The sequence below is a fragment of the Phasianus colchicus genome, chromosome 16, assembly GCF_987193195.1.
Source record: "Phasianus colchicus chromosome 16, bPhaCol1.hap1.1, whole genome shotgun sequence".
Classification (NCBI taxonomy): Eukaryota; Metazoa; Chordata; class Aves; order Galliformes; family Phasianidae; genus Phasianus; species Phasianus colchicus.
In genome coordinates, this window is record NC_143451.1 from 10,860,198 (window position 1) to 10,880,414 (window position 20,217).

Below are 20,217 nucleotides of genomic sequence, written 5' to 3' on the forward strand. Positions count from 1 at the left end.
GCAGCTGGGGGAAGTTTTACTAGTATAAAGTTGAAAAAGAGAGCAAAATAAAACTAATAAACTTTAAAGGAGGTCATAGGAAAGATATGTCCTCCTCTAGGTGCTCACATCTGCCACAAAGTCAATTTAATTCTTGTTTAAGGCTGTACCTTGAGCCCTAGGGCAGTGCTGCCCATCGTATCGCAGTGTGAAATATCTGTTATGTTACAGAGCATTATACCTGCAAATGAAAGAGGTTTTGAGGGTAAGAACTGCAGGTTTCTATGCAAAGAGCAGCCTTCATCCTGCATTGCACTCCTTTCACCCTGGCCTCTGAGCTGGAGGTCTCATTTTTGGGGGACTTGTAAACAAGTATGGTGTAAGTTAGCAGGAATTACACATGGTTGAAACTTCAAGCATGTTCTTGAGATGCCACAGCAAACAAACACAAATTAAAAATGCATCTAATTATCAAGGAAGAGCCAGGATGTATTGCAGTCTTATAGCAGCTAGTTCATCCATTGTCAGGAAAATAATAAGTGTTATATTTGCATTCAGGCAGAGGTGAAGGCTGAAAGCTCTCTGTACATCTGTATTACTACAGCCCAAATAATTTGCTTTAAGGTCATGGCTCTTCATGTTTTCATTAAGGTTCTCTTCAGTGCAAATGATTGTACTAATCATAATATTTGGCATGTATGCAGCATTTCCAATCCACAGAAATCAAAGCCTTGTAAGACTTGTACTACAAGGTAAGGCAGGCTGAGAACTGCCTGCAGACTGTCATAAAATGAAAGGAGGACAGTGTGTTCACAGCAAACAGTATCCAATCAACCCATCATGATCAAATCTCAGCTCTAGCTAACAGTTCCCTGATTGCGTGCGTCCTGTTGCTCGTGTCTACCAGCTGGACCCATGAGTCCCAGTGACAAGCTCTGGCTGGTTTCCATTTTGGTGCGGGGTAAATGATGTAGCCACGCACATTTTCTTCTGAAGAGAGCAGAGATCTCTCTGAAGTTCGCTAGCTGAACAGTTTTTAGTAATCACTTCAAATCTTGGTTACTCAGTGGAGTGATTACTAAAACTGACGAGGTGGATGCTTCACACCGGGCACAAACCTGGCAAAATAAACGTATTGCACTTCTCCATCTGCTACATTTCAGTGGAAATTATAATCAGTCGCTTAAAGATCAGTCCTCTGCCTATCAAACCTTTCGGTGTGTGTAGGTTCTGTTTTCCATGACTGAGTTTGTTTTTCAGTTTCCCTCAACTGGTTTTCCAAACACTTGAATCCATCTGCCAAGGCTGGTTATCAGCATGGGAGGAAAGAAATATTCTGAGTTTGCTGCAACCTAATCAGAAATATTCTGAACACCAGAATTAAGCTCTTTTCTTTTGCGCATTAGTAACAGTGGAAGTCACAGGTAACACATCCATGTGTGTTTGAAGTACTTTGGGAGTTGGGTTGTTCCTCCCCAAAAATGCCATTGAAAGTTGACCAGCCTGAGTCACAGTTTGAAATGCAGCATTGAAATAACAAATGCGTTCCTCTTTACCAAGTTTTATCTCCAAGTTTCTCAGATGAGAGCATTTACAATTCCCCAAAGCAGAAAATAAAGAGGCGAAACCAGAGCTGCAGGAATGAGGTTTCACTGCAAGCATCAAAACAAAACCTCGACAGAAATCGATATCACTTTGCAATTTAACAAGAAGCAAATATTTTGACTGGAGAAGAAGTAAATAAAAAGAAAATAGATCTGTTCTAAATGTTGGTCTCAAAACCCGTGGTCTCCTACAAACCCCAAACACTGAAGTGAAACCTGTTGGTCGCTGCCATAGCGTGTTTTTCAGCAAACATCTGGCGTTTGTTCTGCATGTGAGGAAAGCTATCGGCACTGCTCTTCCAGCATTGTTATCAACTCACGCTCCACGCTTTGCAGAACAAACTGTGCCAGCAAAACGGGCACGAGCCTCCCTGAGGAGAGGAATTGAATAAGTATTGATAGGGCATTTTTAAAGGGTGAATTAAAATATTTGAAGCACAAGACATTATAGTTGATTAAAAAAAAAAAAAAGACACAACAGTGTAATGTTTGTTCTTCATACGGCTAGGCATGCAAAGTGCCAGGAGGAATCCAAGGAGATGTATTCTGCCCATTAACTAAAAACTTACTAGCAATAGAGAGCCTGCTAATGAGACAGGCTCAGTTCAGCACTGAAGCAAATTTGACTGTTGAATTTAATAATGAGGCTATTATGTTCCACAAATTGGCACATGCGCATCGGGAGTGTTTTTAATATTTCATTTTTGTGTGTGTGTGTGTCTGCTTCTCATTAAAAGCAAAGCAATAAATTGAAGTGAATTTGTCTGCGGACTTAATTTCTTAACGGGACCAAAAGCTGCATGTCATTTCCATTAGAAGATGGCAAAAGTGCTAGCAGAGACCATGAGAAAGAATGCATGTAGAAAAAAATAGCCTGAATTGTATTATACTACAGATTTTATTATAGGCTTGGGACTTACAGACTTGTTCCCCCATGAGGAATTTCCCAAATGAGAGCCTGCGTGAGCTGTTCGGAGTATGGAAAATCTTTCTGGTCTGCACTGAGACAGGAACAAAAGTCCAAACCTTGCATGTCTTTCTGGCTCTACCATTAAGAGAAAATGGTTTTGGTCATCGGAAATATTATGGTTGTGGTTATATCACACACTGGAGAATCTCGTTGCTTCTAGAGTCCGTGAGTTTTCATTGGAGAACACTTGGAAGCCAAAGGATCATCTTCCCACCCTTCTCCTTGGAGAGAGCAGCAAGTTCTGGATCTAAACCTAAAGCACATATTATTTACCAACTGCCTGATTCTACCGCGTTGTTGCCATTTCCACTTTCAATCCTGCAACAATTCTCCAGCCTTGTAAATATTCGTCATTAGGGCTCAGGAGCTTTCTATTTAATAACGCTTCTCTCCTTATTTAATAAAGACTGTTCTATTAAATGATTTGCCTGTGTTTACCTGTGCATAATGAGGAATCTGGCAGATAACCAAGCAAGTTTGGAGCCTCGAAATGCCGGATGTTGATCCCACTAATAACGACAAAACGAACAGTGAATCATTAAGTTACCTCATCACTTTGCTCCCCATTCACAATCACAACAGCGCAATCCACGGAGAGCACAAGAGACCTGTTGGATTCATCAGCTCCTCTTCTCACACAACAAAGCGAATTTCTGAAAATGACAGAACAAGTGCAATCTCCATTTCAGTTCTGAGCACTGACTTGACTAGAGGAGGAGGATATTTATGCAGGGTAATTGTGAAGAAATGTAGTGAACTTTCCTTTGAAGATACCTGTAAAGGGTTACATGCTTCTTAATAATTAATAATGAGGTTCTCTTCACTGCACTGTGAGAAGATAAGCAAGATTCAGGGTAAATCAGTCTGGTTCTGAGAGATCTGGGCTCCTGAAGTGTTTTGTGTGGTTCTGTCGCTTCTTTAGGATGGCCATGTAATGCTGAGTAATAGAACCTTTTACAGAAATGTTGCCTAAGGATCAAGTGCATAACACAGAACATTACCAGAATCCAGAGAAATTTCTTCACCTGCGTTACAGAGCTGTAAATCACCTGGTTTTCAGAAATACAGACTCCCTTTTCTCCTAACAGATGCATGCACAAGGTCAATGGAAGAAAGCCACATTCTGAAGAAAATATACAGTGTGGACCTCATCTCACTGAAAACAAAGTCTGTTAATTAAATGAAAATGCATCTAATCGTGTCTTATTACAGTCTTTCAGACTGAATCTCTGCAAACAATGCTAAACTCAATACAGAGAAGTACACTGGTATAAACAGGAAAAAAATTGCACATACAAACATTTTCCTATACATATTCTGCTTCCAAACATTGGTCACCTCTAATATTTTTCCCGTGTCATTCATTTGATGGAACCCAGCAATTCTTTGGAAAGGATTTGCTTTGCAGCTGAAAATCTTGCCATTTTCTTCTTCATTTCAATATGGTGTTGAAACTCTCTTCAGTTGTCTGTCTGAGAGGCCCTTCAGGAATGCCAGTTAAAGACTACAGAGAAGAGAGATGAAGGAAAAGTTATTTAAATTAATTTTTCTTCTCTAAAACCCGCTAATCACAGAAGATTAGAAAATCAGAGCTCCAGAACTCTTCCTGTCTGCTCAGTACCACTTGTGCCATTGGAGAGGGCTACATAAAGGACAGGAGCAGGGGGAGGGACAGGAGTGGTGGGGAATTACAGTGCATGACACCAATACGTGACACCATGGTCTCTTCAACCGAGGTCACCAATGAAGCTCATCATCACTGAACTGGGCAAAAAGTGATTCAAATAACTGCCAGTCAGGCCAGAAACAGGGACAGTTCATTCATTGCAATTATTGGTAAAAAAACACTTGAGGAAGAGCAACCTCAGCCCCTTGGGCCATGTTTTGTCCAGCCAGAGCACTTGCAAAAGTCAGAGCCACCCATGGGTGCACTGCCACTGTGGGGGATATCCTGGGCTGCTCAGCAGTGACCAACCAGGCAGATCTTTATGCATCTCTGCCACAGGCAATTCAACAATTCAGCAACAGATGGGCCTGTAATTACAGCCCATTTGAGAGATTTTTAATACGCTGATTTGAAAGCCATTGATTTTTCTTCCTCATAAGGAGAACAACAAAGAGGAGAGAAAACACCTCAACCTCCCTGCGATTCCCACTGCTTGGCTTTTCACAGCATGTTCTGCAGGCAAAGTGAAAACATTTGGCTTCAGCCAGCCAAACCATGACTGTAATTGAATGGAGTAACTGTCTTCCAGTCAGAAGCTGAGCTGAAGCACGTTTTCTGTGAGCTTTAAAGTGTTTAAGCTGAATGCAAACCAATCACCAAAAGAAAGAAAGACAAATCTCTGCTGCATGTGGAGTTTCTGGGAGAAGAAGAGATTGAAAACTCATGGCTGTGGCCTCAGGTTGGAGAGGTGATGGATGGGCTTCTGCAGACAGTGTAGTCTGAAGCTTTGAACAGCAAATGGCACAAAATGGATCCATCTATTTCTATGGTAACATGAATAGCTCAGGACTAAATTATAGCCCAAATCTCAGCTGGGTTTGAAAACTCAGAGAGCAGCCATTCTCATCCCACAGGCTTGATGGTCTTCTTCAATCCTCATGCATGTCCTTTTCCTCAAAACTGACAATATTAAGAAAATAAATATATATATATGTAAAAATCTTAGAATCTTCTGAAGAAAGTATATCTTATCCTCCAGGATGAGACAAATCGAGTCTCAGGAGCCACAGCTTCACTCCCCACAACTCCTGGTGTTGCAGATTGCCCCACTGCAGCTCCACTGTCCCATGCTCTGGGGAGTCTTGTGGGGGTGAGGAATGGATGAGGAACAACTTAGGATGGGTCACTTAGCCAAGAACATACTTGTCTCTTCACCATGGGGCAGATCCTTAGCATACAATCAGTTTTAGTGCAATGGCTCCAGAAATGAGCTGGGAGTAAAACACATTCTGTTCTTTCTCACTTCCTCTGTTCTCCGAATTTGGAAGACATCGCTATTGCACTGCCATGATTCTTCCAACCAGAGGCAATCCAGTCCCAAGTCTTCTGTTTCAGCACCTCCATTTAGTTCAGTTCTGGACCCAAGTCTAAGGCTGGGATGTCTTACGCACAGTTAATTTCTCCCTCGCCAGCAATCAGTCTCTGTTCCTCACTGTCAGGTTCAACGGGAGCGGCTGCTGACACGAGCTCTCCAGCAGTTCTTCCTTCTAAAAATATTGATCACAACTCATCTTTTCTGCTTCAGCTGAATTTTGACAAGCTGGTTCCAAAGGCACAGGAGGAGCTTCCCATGCAACCTGTCCCCACAGCTCCTCTGGAGCTGTCACCTCCTTCGTGTTACAAGAAGACACCGTTTTAAAATGTAGTACAACCATTTGTCAGCAGTTTCATCATCACTCAAGATCACAGTTGGAAAAGAAGTGTTGAGGGATCGCGTTATGACACTGAACTTTGGTATGCGACAAGGAACAGCTAAATAAATAGGCTTGTATCCAAATTATGGCTATTTGGGAAGTATTTTTGCAGAAAGACGAGGAAAAAAAAATAATAATGTGATTTGAGTTTCAGCTAGGGCAGCCCAGTCCTGCGTGCAGCCACATTTTTGTGCCAGGAGCTATTTTTCTTCCCATGTTTATAGGTCTGGCATCGCTGAACTTTGGTCTCTGATCAGGGCCATCAGCCACTGAAAGCATGGCAACAGGCAGTGTTCACAGATAGCCTTTGTGCTCCCTTCATTTAATCCAGAAATACAGTGCTGCCATTGTCTCAGGTGGGTAAAGAATTCCATGAGCCTTGAGAGCTTTTGGAAACGCTCTCTCTGTCACAGCACAGATCCTGCTAGGAATACTTCTGGCAAGGTGCAAAGGCAGCTGTTTTCATCAGGGAAAGTTGGTGACTTTCATGTTTTCTCGGCAACTTTTTTTTTTATGTCACAAACGCTAATAAAATGCTAATAAAATATATGAGGGAAATTCATTAAATTAGCCCTATTTTGATTCAAGCTGATATTCACAGTGGGGCTATTGTATCGCATTTTGCTTGGCACATTTTCAAAAAAGGTAATCAAAATCTCCTCTCCTCTTCTGTTTATCATCCCAAGTCTATTTTTATCAGATGATTCTCCCCATTGTCATGGCAAGAGCAGACTGGAGTCTTAGTTCAATTTAGCAATACATGACCATAAATACATCAGCAGATTGAATTAGAAAGTGACATGCCAAAAGCAGCTTTCTCCTCTCTTTTTTGCATTCACACATCTGACTCAATCACAGATCTCTAATTGAAAAGCCTCAGCAGTGGATTAAGATCATATACATTATTACGAAGCACGACATCCCGTGCATGCTGATGACAGCAGGAGTTGTTGGCAGGGCTGGGAGCCCCGGGTTTGCAGGGGGCACAGCTGCTGCTCTGACCCCATAACGTGTGCATGGGGACAGGCTGAGCTCTGAGTGGCACCGTTATGGGTCTTCACATGTGTGACAGTGAAGGGAGAGTGCAGGGTGGAATACAACTCGAATTCACTTGTTGCATTCAAAGAGCAAAATATCTCAGCAGAACCCCACTGAAGTCAGTGGGAGTTTGGGAGGGAGTAAAGCAAGCACCAAGTTTAGCTGACAGCCTGCATACCGAGCCCTGCATCTTTCTGCTAGCTGGCGATGTGAGATTCCAACCCCCCCCTCACATAGGACTGAAGCTCCTGCAGAGTACTGGCCGCGATCCTGTCGCTCATTCTGCCCCGCGCTCCGTGCTCAGGGACAGGCGTATAAAACAAAGGTGACGAACACGACGGTCCCGTCTCATCGCCCCACAAGGAGCGAGCACGGTCAGGTGCTGTGCGCTCGGGGGAGCAGCTGCGAGTTTCCTACGCTCCGGGAGGGGGCTCGCACCAAATGAGCCTGCGGGAGTCTTTAAAAGCACTTCTCGGAACTGGGAGAGAATTAAACCGGGGGAGGAAATGCAGCTCTCCTTCGGTGCCCCTTCTCTGTCGGCACGGCGTGGGTGCTGCCAGCCCCTCCCAGCTCCCCCCGCAAAGCGCAGAGCCCTCACCCGTGCCGGGGGGCTGCAGCCTCTCGGGGGCCGAGGGATGGAGCAGCGGGGGAGGCACAGCCAGGTAAAGGAGCTCGGGGAGGAGGTACGGGTATGCGGGGAGAGCGCGGAGCATCCCGACGGCTCCCCACCTCCAGCCCAACTTTCTGCGGCGGGGGCGGCCTCAGGCTGCCTCCTCCCGGGCTGTATCACCCTCCCCTGCCGCCACTCCGTTCCCTCCCTCCCTCCAGCCCCGGCCCGGAGCCCCGTCTCTCCTCCCCGGGGGAGCGGCCGCCGTCCCCGCCCGCCGCCGAGGGGGGGTGGGAAGCGGCGGAGCTCGGGGTGCGCTCCCGGCGCGGGGAGCGGCCCGGGTGGCTGCAACCGGAGCAGCGCGGCAGCCCCGGGGGGAGCGGAGCGGCTCCGCACCCGGCGGACAGCACTCCCTGCAGCTGCAGGTAAGCGGTATCGGGGGAGAAGGGGGGCAGGGAGAGCGGCTGGGGGCGCCGAAAGGGATGAAAGAGGCAGGGAGGGATGGGGACAGGACAGAAGGGAGCTTTGCACAGCGCACCTCGCTTTTTGGGCTCTCTGGGATGAAGGAAGAACCGGAGCGCTCGGTCTCATTTGCAGCTCTTCCGAAGCAAGCAGCGATCCCGAGTCTGCGCTCCGCACGGGGCTTTTGCTGCTGGAGAGTGGAGCGGCCCCATCCCGGTTGGAAGGATGGAGAGATGCAGTGTTTGAAGCAGGGCAACCCTTAGCGCTGCTTTAAAGCGGCTACTTGAAAGGCACCAGCGGTCGGGATGTTCAGAGACAGCCTGACACACCGCCTGCCCGGCGCTGCTTGAACCCCACTGTGACCCAAAAAGCTGCATAGCCTTGAGTGCTCTCAGCCAGGCACGTCGCGGGATGGGGCACGGAAAGCTGTGGGGAGCTATTGCTGAATGTGTGATTCTCCTTAATGATAAAAGAGAGAATAGCAGGGGGGGTCGGGAGTGCTCCGGGATGGTCACCAAGAGGCTGACAGTCAAGGTCAGAGTGGAGTCCTGGGAGTCATCATCAATCAGAGTTGGGAGCAACGCTGTGTCCCAGTGCCTCGGTGTCTGACAGCAGGTTCCAGCATCTGCAGTCACAGGCACAGCTTGTTCTTACTCTGCCCAGACCTCTGCACTGAAGAGCAGGGAAAGAACACCTCAGCTCAGGTGATTTGACCTTGCACACTTGTAAAGATAAACCAGAGGCTTCGAATGATACCAGGCAGTGAGGATGCCTGCAGGTCATACCATTACTTAGGGTGCTGGGATCAGCATGTTAGTGCCCATGTTGAAAACTTCAGCTCCTGAGGGACTCTGTGGCCGGGGCTTGGTGGCTGGAGCAGAACTGCACTGCTGGCATGGGGAGCATAGAAGCAGAGATGTCAAACTCAGGAGAGGGCACAGCACTGCTGGAGGGACAGGTGCTCCCAGGGCTCTCCTCCCAGAGGCAGTCCCTGTGCTGGGGCATCTCTGCTCTTTCCAACTCTCTCTCAGCCTGGGAGTAGGTAAAGGCTGCGGTTAATTGTTCCTTAGTTGAACTGTCTTTGATTCTGATATCAGCTCAGTTTCAATAGATTGCAAGGAAGAAAAATATTTTGGTGAAAATCCCTGTTGAGAGGGAGTTGAGCAGCAGTGGGAGTTCAGCCCCAAACACACCTGCCCAAGTGTGAACACGGATGTGTCAGCCTGTTCACCTTCCTCTGGCTCCAGCTGCTTAAATAACTGATCCAGAAGTCACATCAGCAGCATGTGACTTCACAGCTGTTCTGTGACAGGACCCCCTCAGCCAAAAGTGAGTAATCTCTGAGTATAACAGAGCCTGAAATTTGTTTTTCGGGGGAGAAAAAGTATATGGCAAAAGAAAAATTGCTTTATGGGCCATCTGCAAACTGAAAGTAAGATCAAGTTATCAGGTAGACTAACCACAGAGTGCTGTAGGAAATGCTGGGCTGGGCTGAGGAGAGCAGTAAAGTGGTGCTGACTTGAAAATATAGTTCCTAGAGAAACTGATAGTGCTAGAAGTGGCAAGACATTATTCAATTTTGACTTCAGTTTATCTCTGCTTAATACCTATACAGCTAGTCAAAACAGAAAACCAATTTAGCGCAAGAAAGTTGTTTTGATGTATCTTCTATAGAGAAAAATCAATCATTCCAGGGTTGGATTTTGTGTTTTTTTGTTTTTGGGTTTTTTTGTGGATTTTTTTTTTTTTTTTTTTTTTTGGATTGAAATAGACACCTGAGAAATACCAAACAGTAGAGCTAACAAGGAAGATGTTCCTGTCTGAACTGAACACGGTGGAATCCAGTGGGGGGAGACAGGGAAACCCAATAGTATTGCGTATGAAATGATGAGATTGATAAGCTGTTTCAGAGATGCTGGCTTTGTGCAGGTAAGCTACAGTTATCATAGCTGCAAGAAGTTGAAGCAGGTCTTGGCACAGCGCTGTATCCCTTCCCAACCCTCTCCCTGGGTATCAGGGTGATTTCAGAGCTGCCTCCACTGCTGCCTCCCCCCGTCTGTGCACCTACAGCTCACTGCCTGGCCTCTGCCTGCTCCACCCCTGCAAGTGTGGAGCGTGGGGCTGCATGGGCTGCATTCGAGGAAGCGGATAATGAACATTCATCCCCCAAAGGGCAGAGAACTAAGAAGCAGTAGAGGTTTTTCCCTCTCTGTTACACCAAGTAGCTCTATTAACATGATGCAGCCAAGTCTATGGGATGGGGGAAGACATGACTGTCAGATACTTCTTGGATAGATACTTCTTAGATACTTACCCAGCTGTGTTTCTTCTAATTACTACCAAGAACATCTGCTTTAAAAGCAGATCTAAGTTACCATTTCGTCTATTGCTGTTATTCTGAATCTGAAAGCAGTCGCCTGCTTTTCTGTTGTTGTAATTATCTTCACAGCAATTATGTTTGATGCTGAATAAGAGAGAGTTATGATTCCAGTGGTAAATAGGCAGCAAGATCAAATCTTGGCTCACCAAATTAGATTTCTTAGCGTAATTCCTTCTCGATCCTGGCTGTACCCAGTTCTGTCTTAGATGCAACGCACCTCATAGCATTATTTTGCTTTGCTATTGAAACCACAGCCAGGAGGAATTTCAACCTTGATCCGCTTGGACATTCAGGTTTGTTCTTCCTCATGTTACGATGATACTTCAGTCACTAATAGGCTTCTGCATGCTATTAGATGGAGAGTCCCTGTGCCTGGCAAAAGCATATTTGTTTAGAACAGAGAGGTTTTCACAGAGGCAAATACTTTTTATTCCAGATAGCATGGTCTGTACCATAGCATCTCTGCTATTTCTTCTCTCTTACTCTTCCTGGATGTGGACCCAGGCAGTCAGACTTGTTCAGGTGAAGTTGACACCTGGCTATTTTCAGGGTGCTGCTCTGTAGAAGCAGAAGTTGAATTATAGCAGTGTTTACTCTGGATCTATGTTCTTAGCTCCATTCTCCTCTTTGGTTTGTATATTTTAAGCAAAAAGCACTTCATTTATGAAGCCTATTTATGAATCTATTTGGTGATTCTGTGAAGTCTTCCAGTAGTACATCTTGGAGATCAAACACTAAAGGGAAAAAAATCTGGGTGAGAAAATGTCCCCTTGAGGTGTTTTTTATTAAACCATTAATAAAGAATACCAAAACAGGATATCATTCAGCATCTCTTAATTATATTTAGTCATCCTGTGTTGAGGTTCCTGGTCATTAAGTGCTGTAGTGGCAATATTAGTTGAGACAAAATTGTGCTGTTGAGGGGAAAGCTATCAGGCAGGGGAAAATTCACCTGTGTTGTTGTTGTCGTGCTCTAATGTATTCCAGGATATCAGTGGCTAAGATGTGTGGCATCATGGTATAACTGGCTTAGTTAGTGTTCACAATAAATGAAGAGCAGAACCCCCAGATACCAAAGAAATGGGGAGACCATCACAGCTGCTGCTGAAGGAGGCTGGAAGGGCTGATCCCTCCATGGAAGATGTACAAAGGTCCTTTCAGAAGATCTTTTATGTGATCAGGGCTACCAGCAGTTGGAAGAGCCTGAGGCTTTTGTCAAGCAGGGATGTTGTGCAGTAGGTTGTCTCCAGAGTGAGTAGGAATTTGAGGGCATCCACACAAAGAAACCTCTCTTCATTGCTGCCTCCCTTAAAACTTGAGCGCTAAATGTGGTGGAAGGTGCACCAGGCTTGAAGAAGATGCTGTGCAATTTCTATAGTCAATTATTTCAGTGATACATAGTGTGGGGAAAGAGGAAGCAAAGTTAGAAGAAACACATCCACCCTCATTTTCACAAGTGCTGGGATGGGAGCTGCACACTGCTGCACTTCCTGGCCTTCCCTTCCTGATCCTTTTGGAATTAGAAGGTCTTTAAGGTCCCAGACAGCATCGAGACCCCTGATACCATGGCAGCTTATTCAGAACTCGTAGATTCCCTCCCCATTTCTCATCTCCGACTCCAAGCCAGCATTTGTTTGCACTTTGGCAGCTCTCAGCTTTACTGTCCCTGCCGCCCTGGATTTCTGATTTCTCTGGTACATCTCCTCCTAGCCACAGAGTTACATGTGAGACACCTACTCCCCATCTGCACGTTTCCAAATCAGAACAGCATATTTATGATCGCTACTGGTAGCTGGAGGAACCTCTCACCCACTGCAGTTTTTCTCACCCAAAGAGAAAGCACAGTAAGCAGTTCATGGAGGTGTTTGCATTCCTCTTAGAGACAGACTTTTGCAAGTTTACATGATGCTGAATATTGCTTTTGCTTGAAAGCATGGACACAATGTAGGCTGGGTGTTTCTGGCTTAATCTTGGAGCCAGATTCAGGCCCCTTTATTATTATGGACACTCAACCATCAGACAAATGGGAGCAGAAGTTGCTGGTTGCATCTTCCTTGAGCACCTTAACCACTGTGCACTGCCCAAACTTGGGAGAGAACTTGGGCTGCGTTCTGCATTTTTTCCCACTCTTGTATCTTTTATGTTTCTCTTTAATAGCAAGAAGCTTTGACCCTTTTACAGCAGGAAGGTTTATAACCATCTACTTAGACCACGCTCAGACAAAGAACTAGTAAATATCCTTGTGAATCAAGCATGCCACAGAAACAAAGCTGGAGAAAATTTCAAGCCTTTTCAGACTGTCTGACAAAGAGCATATGCCTTCATCAAATCAGCTCCATGCTTTCAGAGGCTGCCCACAACATTTTGAATCTCATGTAGAAGAAATGAGCTTCTGAGATTAAAAAGCACATTTCTGGGTGAGAGGAGAGGGATTCAGAAACATTAATGGGAGCAAAATCTTGAGAGAGAGAAAGGAAACAGTTTGTTCCTTTTCTTTGGAGAATATTCTTATCTGTGTGTGGATGGCCTGACCTGGTGGAAAAGAGGTCCCAGAAGTGGTGCCTTCCATTTGGGCATTCATTGATTCTTTTTTTTTTATAGGGTTTTGTCAGTTGTTATGGAGGGTTTTGTCTCCCCACCTACACAGCTGCCCTGTGCTCTGGAGGCTTTCAATTGGCTCTGCCAGGCAGCAAGTGGCATTTCAATGTATCAACTGAGACTGTTTCTATGTAAACAGGGAGACCTGTGAAACATTGCAGCGGTGCTTCAGATGCAAAAAGCCAGGAGCTATCTTTGACCCTGGGTTGTGAAAGCCCCCCAAGCTGTGTAGGTGTGAGATGGGGCTGTTGGCTCCTCAACCTCTCCAGGCACTTCTGCCAAAGCAACAGCAAGAGAGCACCACGCTGGACTTTAAAGCTTTTGATGCTAGAGCTGGGGTGGTACTTTCAGATAGTCTTATGCGTACTCACTGTGTCATCTAAAATTACTTTCTAAGTTGTTTTCTATATCAGATTGTAGACAGAAAACTAAGAAGGGAGGGAGGCTTTGGGTTAGCGTGTTTTTGAAACCAGTTCACTGCAGGAAAGCTGCTATCTCTGATTGTAAATTGTGATGGCCATCACGCTCTCTCATCTCCCTTGCATTTCCCAGTGGGATGCTTTCTGTGTTACTGCATGCAGCTCCTTAAAATTAAACAGAAACCATCAACTGTGTATGATCACTTGGGCTCTCATTATGAGATTCCTTTGTCCTGGCCTTGCTATTATCACATGTGCTGAATGTCTAATTCAAACAGAATTCTGACTACAGCTAGGAAACTAAATGATGTGTAAATCTTTGAATTCACTTTTTCTTTCTCTTTCTTTCCCCTCCCTTTTTTTTTTTTTTTTTTTTTTTTTCCCCTCTTTTTAGGAACGAGATGCCCATGAAGTTTAATCTCTCTTAGCCTGAAAAGAAAAACTGGGGAATAAGAGTTATGGATCCTTTATACTTTTCCAATGCATTTAACATGGACTCAGGTTCCAGTGATTTGAACTCCTCGCTGCTGACAAATACAACAGAGAATGGGACGCTCTCAGAGCAGCTCCCATTCAAATACATCCACAAAGTCCTGATTCCCATCTTTTACATCCTCGTATGTGCAGTTGGACTCAGTGGCAACACATTGGTCATTTACGTGGTTTTGCGTTATGCCAAGATGAAAACTGTCACCAACATTTACATCTTGAATTTGGCTGTTGCTGATGTACTCTTCATGCTGGGCCTGCCCTTCCTGGCCACCCAGAATGCCATCTCCTACTGGCCTTTTGGCTCCTTTCTGTGCAGGCTGGTTATGACCGTAGATGGTATTAACCAATTCACAAGTATTTTCTGTTTGACTGTGATGAGCATGGACCGCTACTTGGCAGTAGTTCATCCCATTAAATCAACTAAGTGGAGACGTCCCAGGGTGGCCAAACTCATCAGTATGACTGTCTGGACGTTCTCATTCCTGGTGGTGCTTCCAGTCTTCATCTTTTCAGATGTGCAGGAAGACTTTCACACCTGCAACATGAACTGGCCAGAGCCTGTCAACATCTGGTCTGCAGCGTTCATCATTTACACGTCGGTCCTTGGGTTCTTCGGTCCTTTGTTGGTGATCTGTCTGTGCTACTTGTTGATTGTGATTAAAGTCAAGTCTTCAGGGATTCGTGTTGGGTCTACAAGGCGCAGGAGATCAGAGAGGAAAGTGACCAGGATGGTGGTGATCATTGTGGTTGTCTTTGTGTTCTGCTGGCTCCCATTTTACATGATGAACATTGTCAATTTGATATTTATACTGCCAGAAGACCCTGTGCTGGTGGGGGTGTATTTCTTCGTGGTGGTCCTGTCCTATGCGAACAGCTGTGCCAACCCTATTCTTTATGGATTTCTTTCTGACAACTTCAAGCAGAGTTTTCAGAAAGTCCTTTGCCTCCGGAAGGGCAATGGCGTAGAGGATGGAGATCCCGTTGAACATAGGCAAGAGAACAGCAGTCGCTTGCAGGAATCAATGTTAACCCAGAGGAATATTGAATTCAATGGACACATGCAGACTAGCAAGGTGTGAGGGCATGGTCTGGGACTGCCAAGAACTTGTAGACCTGGAGAACTTGAGACTTAAGGGAAGGATCAAATCACAACTAAAATCTGGAGGCCCACCAGCTCCAATTAATGTACAGAATTTTCTTTTCGCTCCCTTCCATTTCACGGCTAAAAGTGCTCTGGGTTATACTGAGCTGTGTGAAGTTCTTGTGGTGTTTTAACTAAGGCAGTCAGATGTATGTTACTGCTTCCTGTACTCTAGAGAACCGATCTACTGGTAGCCACTGCCAGCTTTGTCCTACTTCAGTAATCCAAAACAACACTGAACCTGTTCTAACTACATTGTTAAGCTGAGCTCATGGCTGGGGTCAGCTCAAAACAGAAAACAGCTCCAATAATTCCTGTGAAAATACCTTTGAAAGCCTTCAAGGGGATGTCTTAAAAGAAAATACACTATTTGTCAAGGGAAGTTCCACACAAAAAAGGTCACAGCACTGATCTTGAAATTATGTAAAATCCATCATTTTAGAGTGCTGTGTATTCCACTTGCATTGTTTTACTGTTATTAATCCATATGAGCCTCAAAGTATTTGGGAGTCTTTCAAATAGTAGTAAAGAATAATAAGGAAAAAAAAAAAAGTAGGAGAAAAACGTTGAAAGGATTCAACATGTTCATAATACTTTCACATTCTAAACCAGACTGCATATAAAATGTAATGTAACCACTTAATTATTATGTAAGTCAAAATGATCGTGAAGTGCTGGCAAACTGTTGTGTATATTTATTGGTTCTGAATGTAAGTATGGATGTGAATTTAAGCTGTATTTTCAGAAATTAAAACAAGTTCAACCCCTTTTTGACTTTCTGTTGCATAGCTTCTTCAAGCATTTTCTGGCAATGCAAACAAAAAGATACAGCTGAGGCTTACCTCATCGTGGATGCGATAGAGTTCATTTGGAGGGGATCAATATGGGAACCTCTGTCCTGCTCAGACACACCAAAGTCGCTGTGTCTTATGGTGCTTGAGATCTCAACAGATAAACAGAGACCAAGTGACTGATGTGAGGCCATACAGCAGGATGAGGAACAAGGAGCAGGATGCAGATCTGACTCCTGCCTCACAGCTGACCCACTGTTAAGTGAGGGATCTTCTACCGTGAAAGGACAAAAACAAATCACAGGTTTGTTTTAATGTAGGCAAAAGGTATTTAATCTCTTCAGAAATTGCTTTCTGCCACTGCTGTCACCCACGCAGGTCAAACAGTCCTGCAAGGAAATTTATTTGTGTGTAATAGAATGAAGGGCAGTGAGACAAAAGGAGAGAGCATCTCAGCTATTCCTTCCAACCTTTGGTGGCCTTTAGCATCTCTAGGGGACACGGCTGGGCCCCAGCACCAGCAGTAAATATCAGCCTGACAGTGAACAAATAAGGCAGGTTATTCATAAAAACTCCTAACAGAACATGAAACTGACACGGATCCCCTCAGGGCTGCAATACAGTGAAGGATGGGTGTGAATGGAGAGATGGAGAACCCCAGTGTTGAGCTTACTGCAGAATCTGGGGCAAGGACTGAGCACACCAGGCACACACTCATAGGATTCACTGATTCCTAGATTCTCACTCCTACCTAGTGCTGTTGGCTGCATATGCAGCATTTTCCTTCTTCGTGCTGTCATTCTCAGTCATACTTGCATTTCCCAAGCACAAGAATTTACTGGATGCCACAAGAGACAGCTGTGGGGTAAATGCAGAGCCTGCTGTGCCTCAGCACAGGGGCATTTGGGCTTCTTGCAATAGACCACCTTCCGTGCACCTGCACTATACCAGAAACTTTAATTCAAAATTACAGCACAACCAGGCATACACTGATTAATTAAGTCAAGCAAAATCTATTATTTCTGGAATTATCAGGCTGTTCAAGGTATAAATCAACTCTCTTATCAGTTCTTGAGACACATGGAGTAATTAGTGCAGGCCTTCATGTCATCTTTGCCAACTCCATCTGCCTCCAGTTGATTAGCCAGAAGTTCTTCTCCAGTGACAGAATTAGAAAACCCATTTTAGTTCACAGATCAGTTTGCAAGCAGCGGTAATAATTGATGCTCTCACAGAGGGAGGGTGCCTCACATGCACAACATCAGTATCTTGCTCGGTAGAAGTGCCGTTTGCACGGTACATCCATGCCATCCTTCGTCCATCGCAAGCTTCAGTCTATCAACAGTTGATCAACATCTGGCCATGAGCCAGCAGTGTGCCCTGGTGGCCAAGAAGGCCAATGGGACGCTGGGGGGCATTGCATAGTGAGGCCAGCAGGTGGGGGGAGGTGCTCCTCCCTTCTGTGTGACCTGGGGTGCTGCATCCAGTGCTGGGCTCCCCAGCCCCAGGCAGACAGGGAATTGCTGGAGGGTGTCACAAGGAGGGTTGAAGAGATGGTGGGAGCCTGGGGCATGTCCTGATGGGAAAGGCTGAGAGCCCTGGGCTGTGCATCTGGGTAAGGCTGAGTAGGGATCTCATCAATGCTTATAAGTATCTAAATGGTGAGGGTCCGGAGGATGGGGCCACGCTCTGTTTGGTGTCACCCAGTGACAGGACAAGGGGCACTGGGCACAAACTGGAGCAAGTGCCACACGAACATGAGGAAAAATTGTGAGAGTGGCAGAGCCCTGAAACAAACCACCCAGAGAGGAGAGGGAATTTCCTTCACTGGAGATACTCAAAACCCTCCTGGATGCATTCCTGTGCAACCTGCTCTGGAGCACCTACTTCAGGGGTTTCGACTCAGTGATCCCAGAGGTCCCTTCCAACACCTCTGATTCACTGATTCTGTGATTCTGTGACATGGCTCTCAAATGCATTTCCTCTGAGGATTGGATGCCTCTTTTAAACATCTTTCAAACCAAGGGTTTATGAGAGTGCTACTTTAAAAATAAAAACATATTACTGGAATGAATCACACACCTAGAGATTAAGCATTCTAACAACAAGTGGATGATAGAACAAACTTGAAAACCAAAGAAAATGTAAAAGTCCTCGGCAGATTAGGTAAGAACAGGGAAGAACTGAAGAATACTCACAAGACCAACACTTGAGCAAAAATTGGCAGCGTAGAAATATCAAAGATTTCTGGGTAGCTTCTTACTCACCCCTTAGGGAAAAGCTAATATTCATTTCAAACCTCTCTGATCACGGGAGAGAGCTAAAGAGGTGTGATAAATGAAGATGTAGAGTTTTATTGCTCCATCACATTAATACGGTGCAGTATCAGGTGATAGAACTGTAACAATAATCTGGTGCATTAGGGATGCTCTGTTTTTCTTTCCATGATGATTTTATAACATGCTGGAAAGAAAAGTCAACAGCGTTTCATGCCAAGATGCTTCATAAACATTAATATAGTGCTAACAAAAGCATCATCTTTTACCACAGAGGAAGAGTTTTAGTGCAAAATATAAGCACTTGGTGTACCCAGCAGAATTTCCCTGTTCTTTTCTCTGATTCCAAGTCAGTTCAGCATGTATTGCATGGAGTCACGGTGCACTGAATATATATAATCTACAATGTTCTTTAAGGTTATGCTAAAGAGACTGTCCTCATAGGTATAGAGCCACTCTGGACAAAATAAATGATTTGTACACTGAGTGAAACAAACTCCAAAATTGCTCACATCTTTTCTGGGTACATCACACATCCAGGCTGACCCGGAGCTCAGTCACTTCAGGGCTGAGCCAAAGTGAAGCAAATAAGCCTTGATTTCAGTGTGATGGCAGATCTGCAGGGCACGATGAAGGGCTGGACCTTGCTAATCTCCTGGGAGTCTTCAGTGACCCATTTGATGTTCTGACCACAAGCGATGAGCAGAAAGTCATTAACGATGCTGGGAAGCATGATCTCTGCTCATGGAGCCAGTGATCCTCTTGTCGCTGGTTTCAAAGGAAACACATTTTGGTGAAGCACTGAAGATTAACTCCTTGCAAGAATGGCATCAGAATGTGGAAAAACTCAAAGGTGTCTGAATTTCTTCCTAATTCTTCTCTTGACTCAGAGCGAGGACTGGGATTCTATTAATCTACCATAAAGAAGCGAAGAATACATTTTGTAAATGTGTGCAGCATTTACTCATGAGATTGAAAGAGCCTTTCCATTAGAGTAATGATTGATTTGTCTTCTAATTTAAAAAGAATCAAAACTAATTTTATTTACTAAGCAGAGAAATGGTCACAGTCCTGCGAATGAATAAATGTGCACTTCTGCAGAAATACTTGTTTTGCAAACACATTTAATTTAATGCAATATATTCCCATAAAAACATCAGAAGTAATGAGGAGGGGATGACTCTGCCTTGTTATGTACTCTCTGAAGAAAGGGTGGGCTTGAGCTTATGTGACAGCTTAGAGCTCCAGAGATCTTGGTTCAGTTCCTGGTTTTAAACTTACAGCCTTTTCCAATGTCATCTCCAATGTTTTCCACCTGTAAAGTAACCCAACACTTCTTTTGATAGAAATGCTTGGAAAAGCCCTCTCAGATCACCAAGTCCAACCCCAACCCATCCCACCATGGCCAATGACCTTGCCCCTCAGTGCCACTCTCCCACAGTCCTGTGCAGTTGGAATATTTCAAAGTCCCACCACAAGGGGCTTTTACACCATGAAGTGTGCATCTGTTTTTTGGAAGCTTACATCTCTTTTTTTTTTTTTCTTTTTTCTTTTTTTTTTTTTTTGGAAGCTTACATCTATTTTATCAAAGTCGTGCAGGAATAGTATCTTTTTTTTTTTGAAAATGAGAAGTTTTGCTGCATTGATTTTATGTCTCTTTGACATAGATCTCTTTCCTCTTATCCAAGTGGGGCTTTGCTGGTAAAAGCTGTGCTCAATGGGCAGTCAGGTGGCTCTCACCAACAATGCATCTCCAGAAAATGTGCAGCTGGCTCTGGGCACTGTAAGCACTCTAGTCATTACCTTCTCCAAGTGGGACCACTTTAGAAGGAAATTGGGTTTCGGTGTGGCACTCTTGGGGTGAGGAGGGTTGAGTAATGGCCCACCTGCTGCATTAACACAGAATCCGTTGGCTTTGTGGCTGACAACAAGTGATACCAAGCAACGCCCCCTGGGACCAGGGCAAGTACTCAGTGTTGCAGGTAGCAGATGTGGGCGATACTTGATGGCTACAATAAGGATTAAACAGTCTGGCATGAG

At 44.8% G+C, this 20,217-nt stretch overlaps 1 protein-coding gene across 2 annotated transcripts; it reads left to right on the forward strand.

The window, feature by feature from the left end:
- Positions 1-7,189: 7,189 nt before the first annotated feature.
- On the forward strand, positions 7,190-15,846 carry SSTR5 (somatostatin receptor 5). 2 transcript variants are annotated; one of them, XM_090151590.1, is made up of 2 exons: positions 7,190-7,673; positions 13,872-15,846. In XM_090151590.1, the coding sequence occupies exon 2, from the start codon at positions 13,936-13,938 to the stop codon at positions 15,046-15,048; it is 1,113 nt and encodes a 370-aa protein (XP_090007716.1). In that variant the 5' UTR covers positions 7,190-7,673; positions 13,872-13,935; the 3' UTR covers positions 15,049-15,846. The 2 variants fall into 2 exon arrangements, with proteins under 2 accessions (XP_090007716.1, XP_031462628.2); XM_031606768.2 differs by lacking the exon at positions 7,190-7,673 and adding an exon at positions 7,682-8,043.
- Positions 15,847-20,217: the final 4,371 nt, after the last annotated feature.

Excerpts from the sequence above, each read along its gene's own strand:
- SSTR5 (XM_090151590.1), top strand. The coding sequence starts at position 13,936 with ATGGATCCTTTATACTTTTCCAATGCATTTAACATGGACTCAGGTTCC.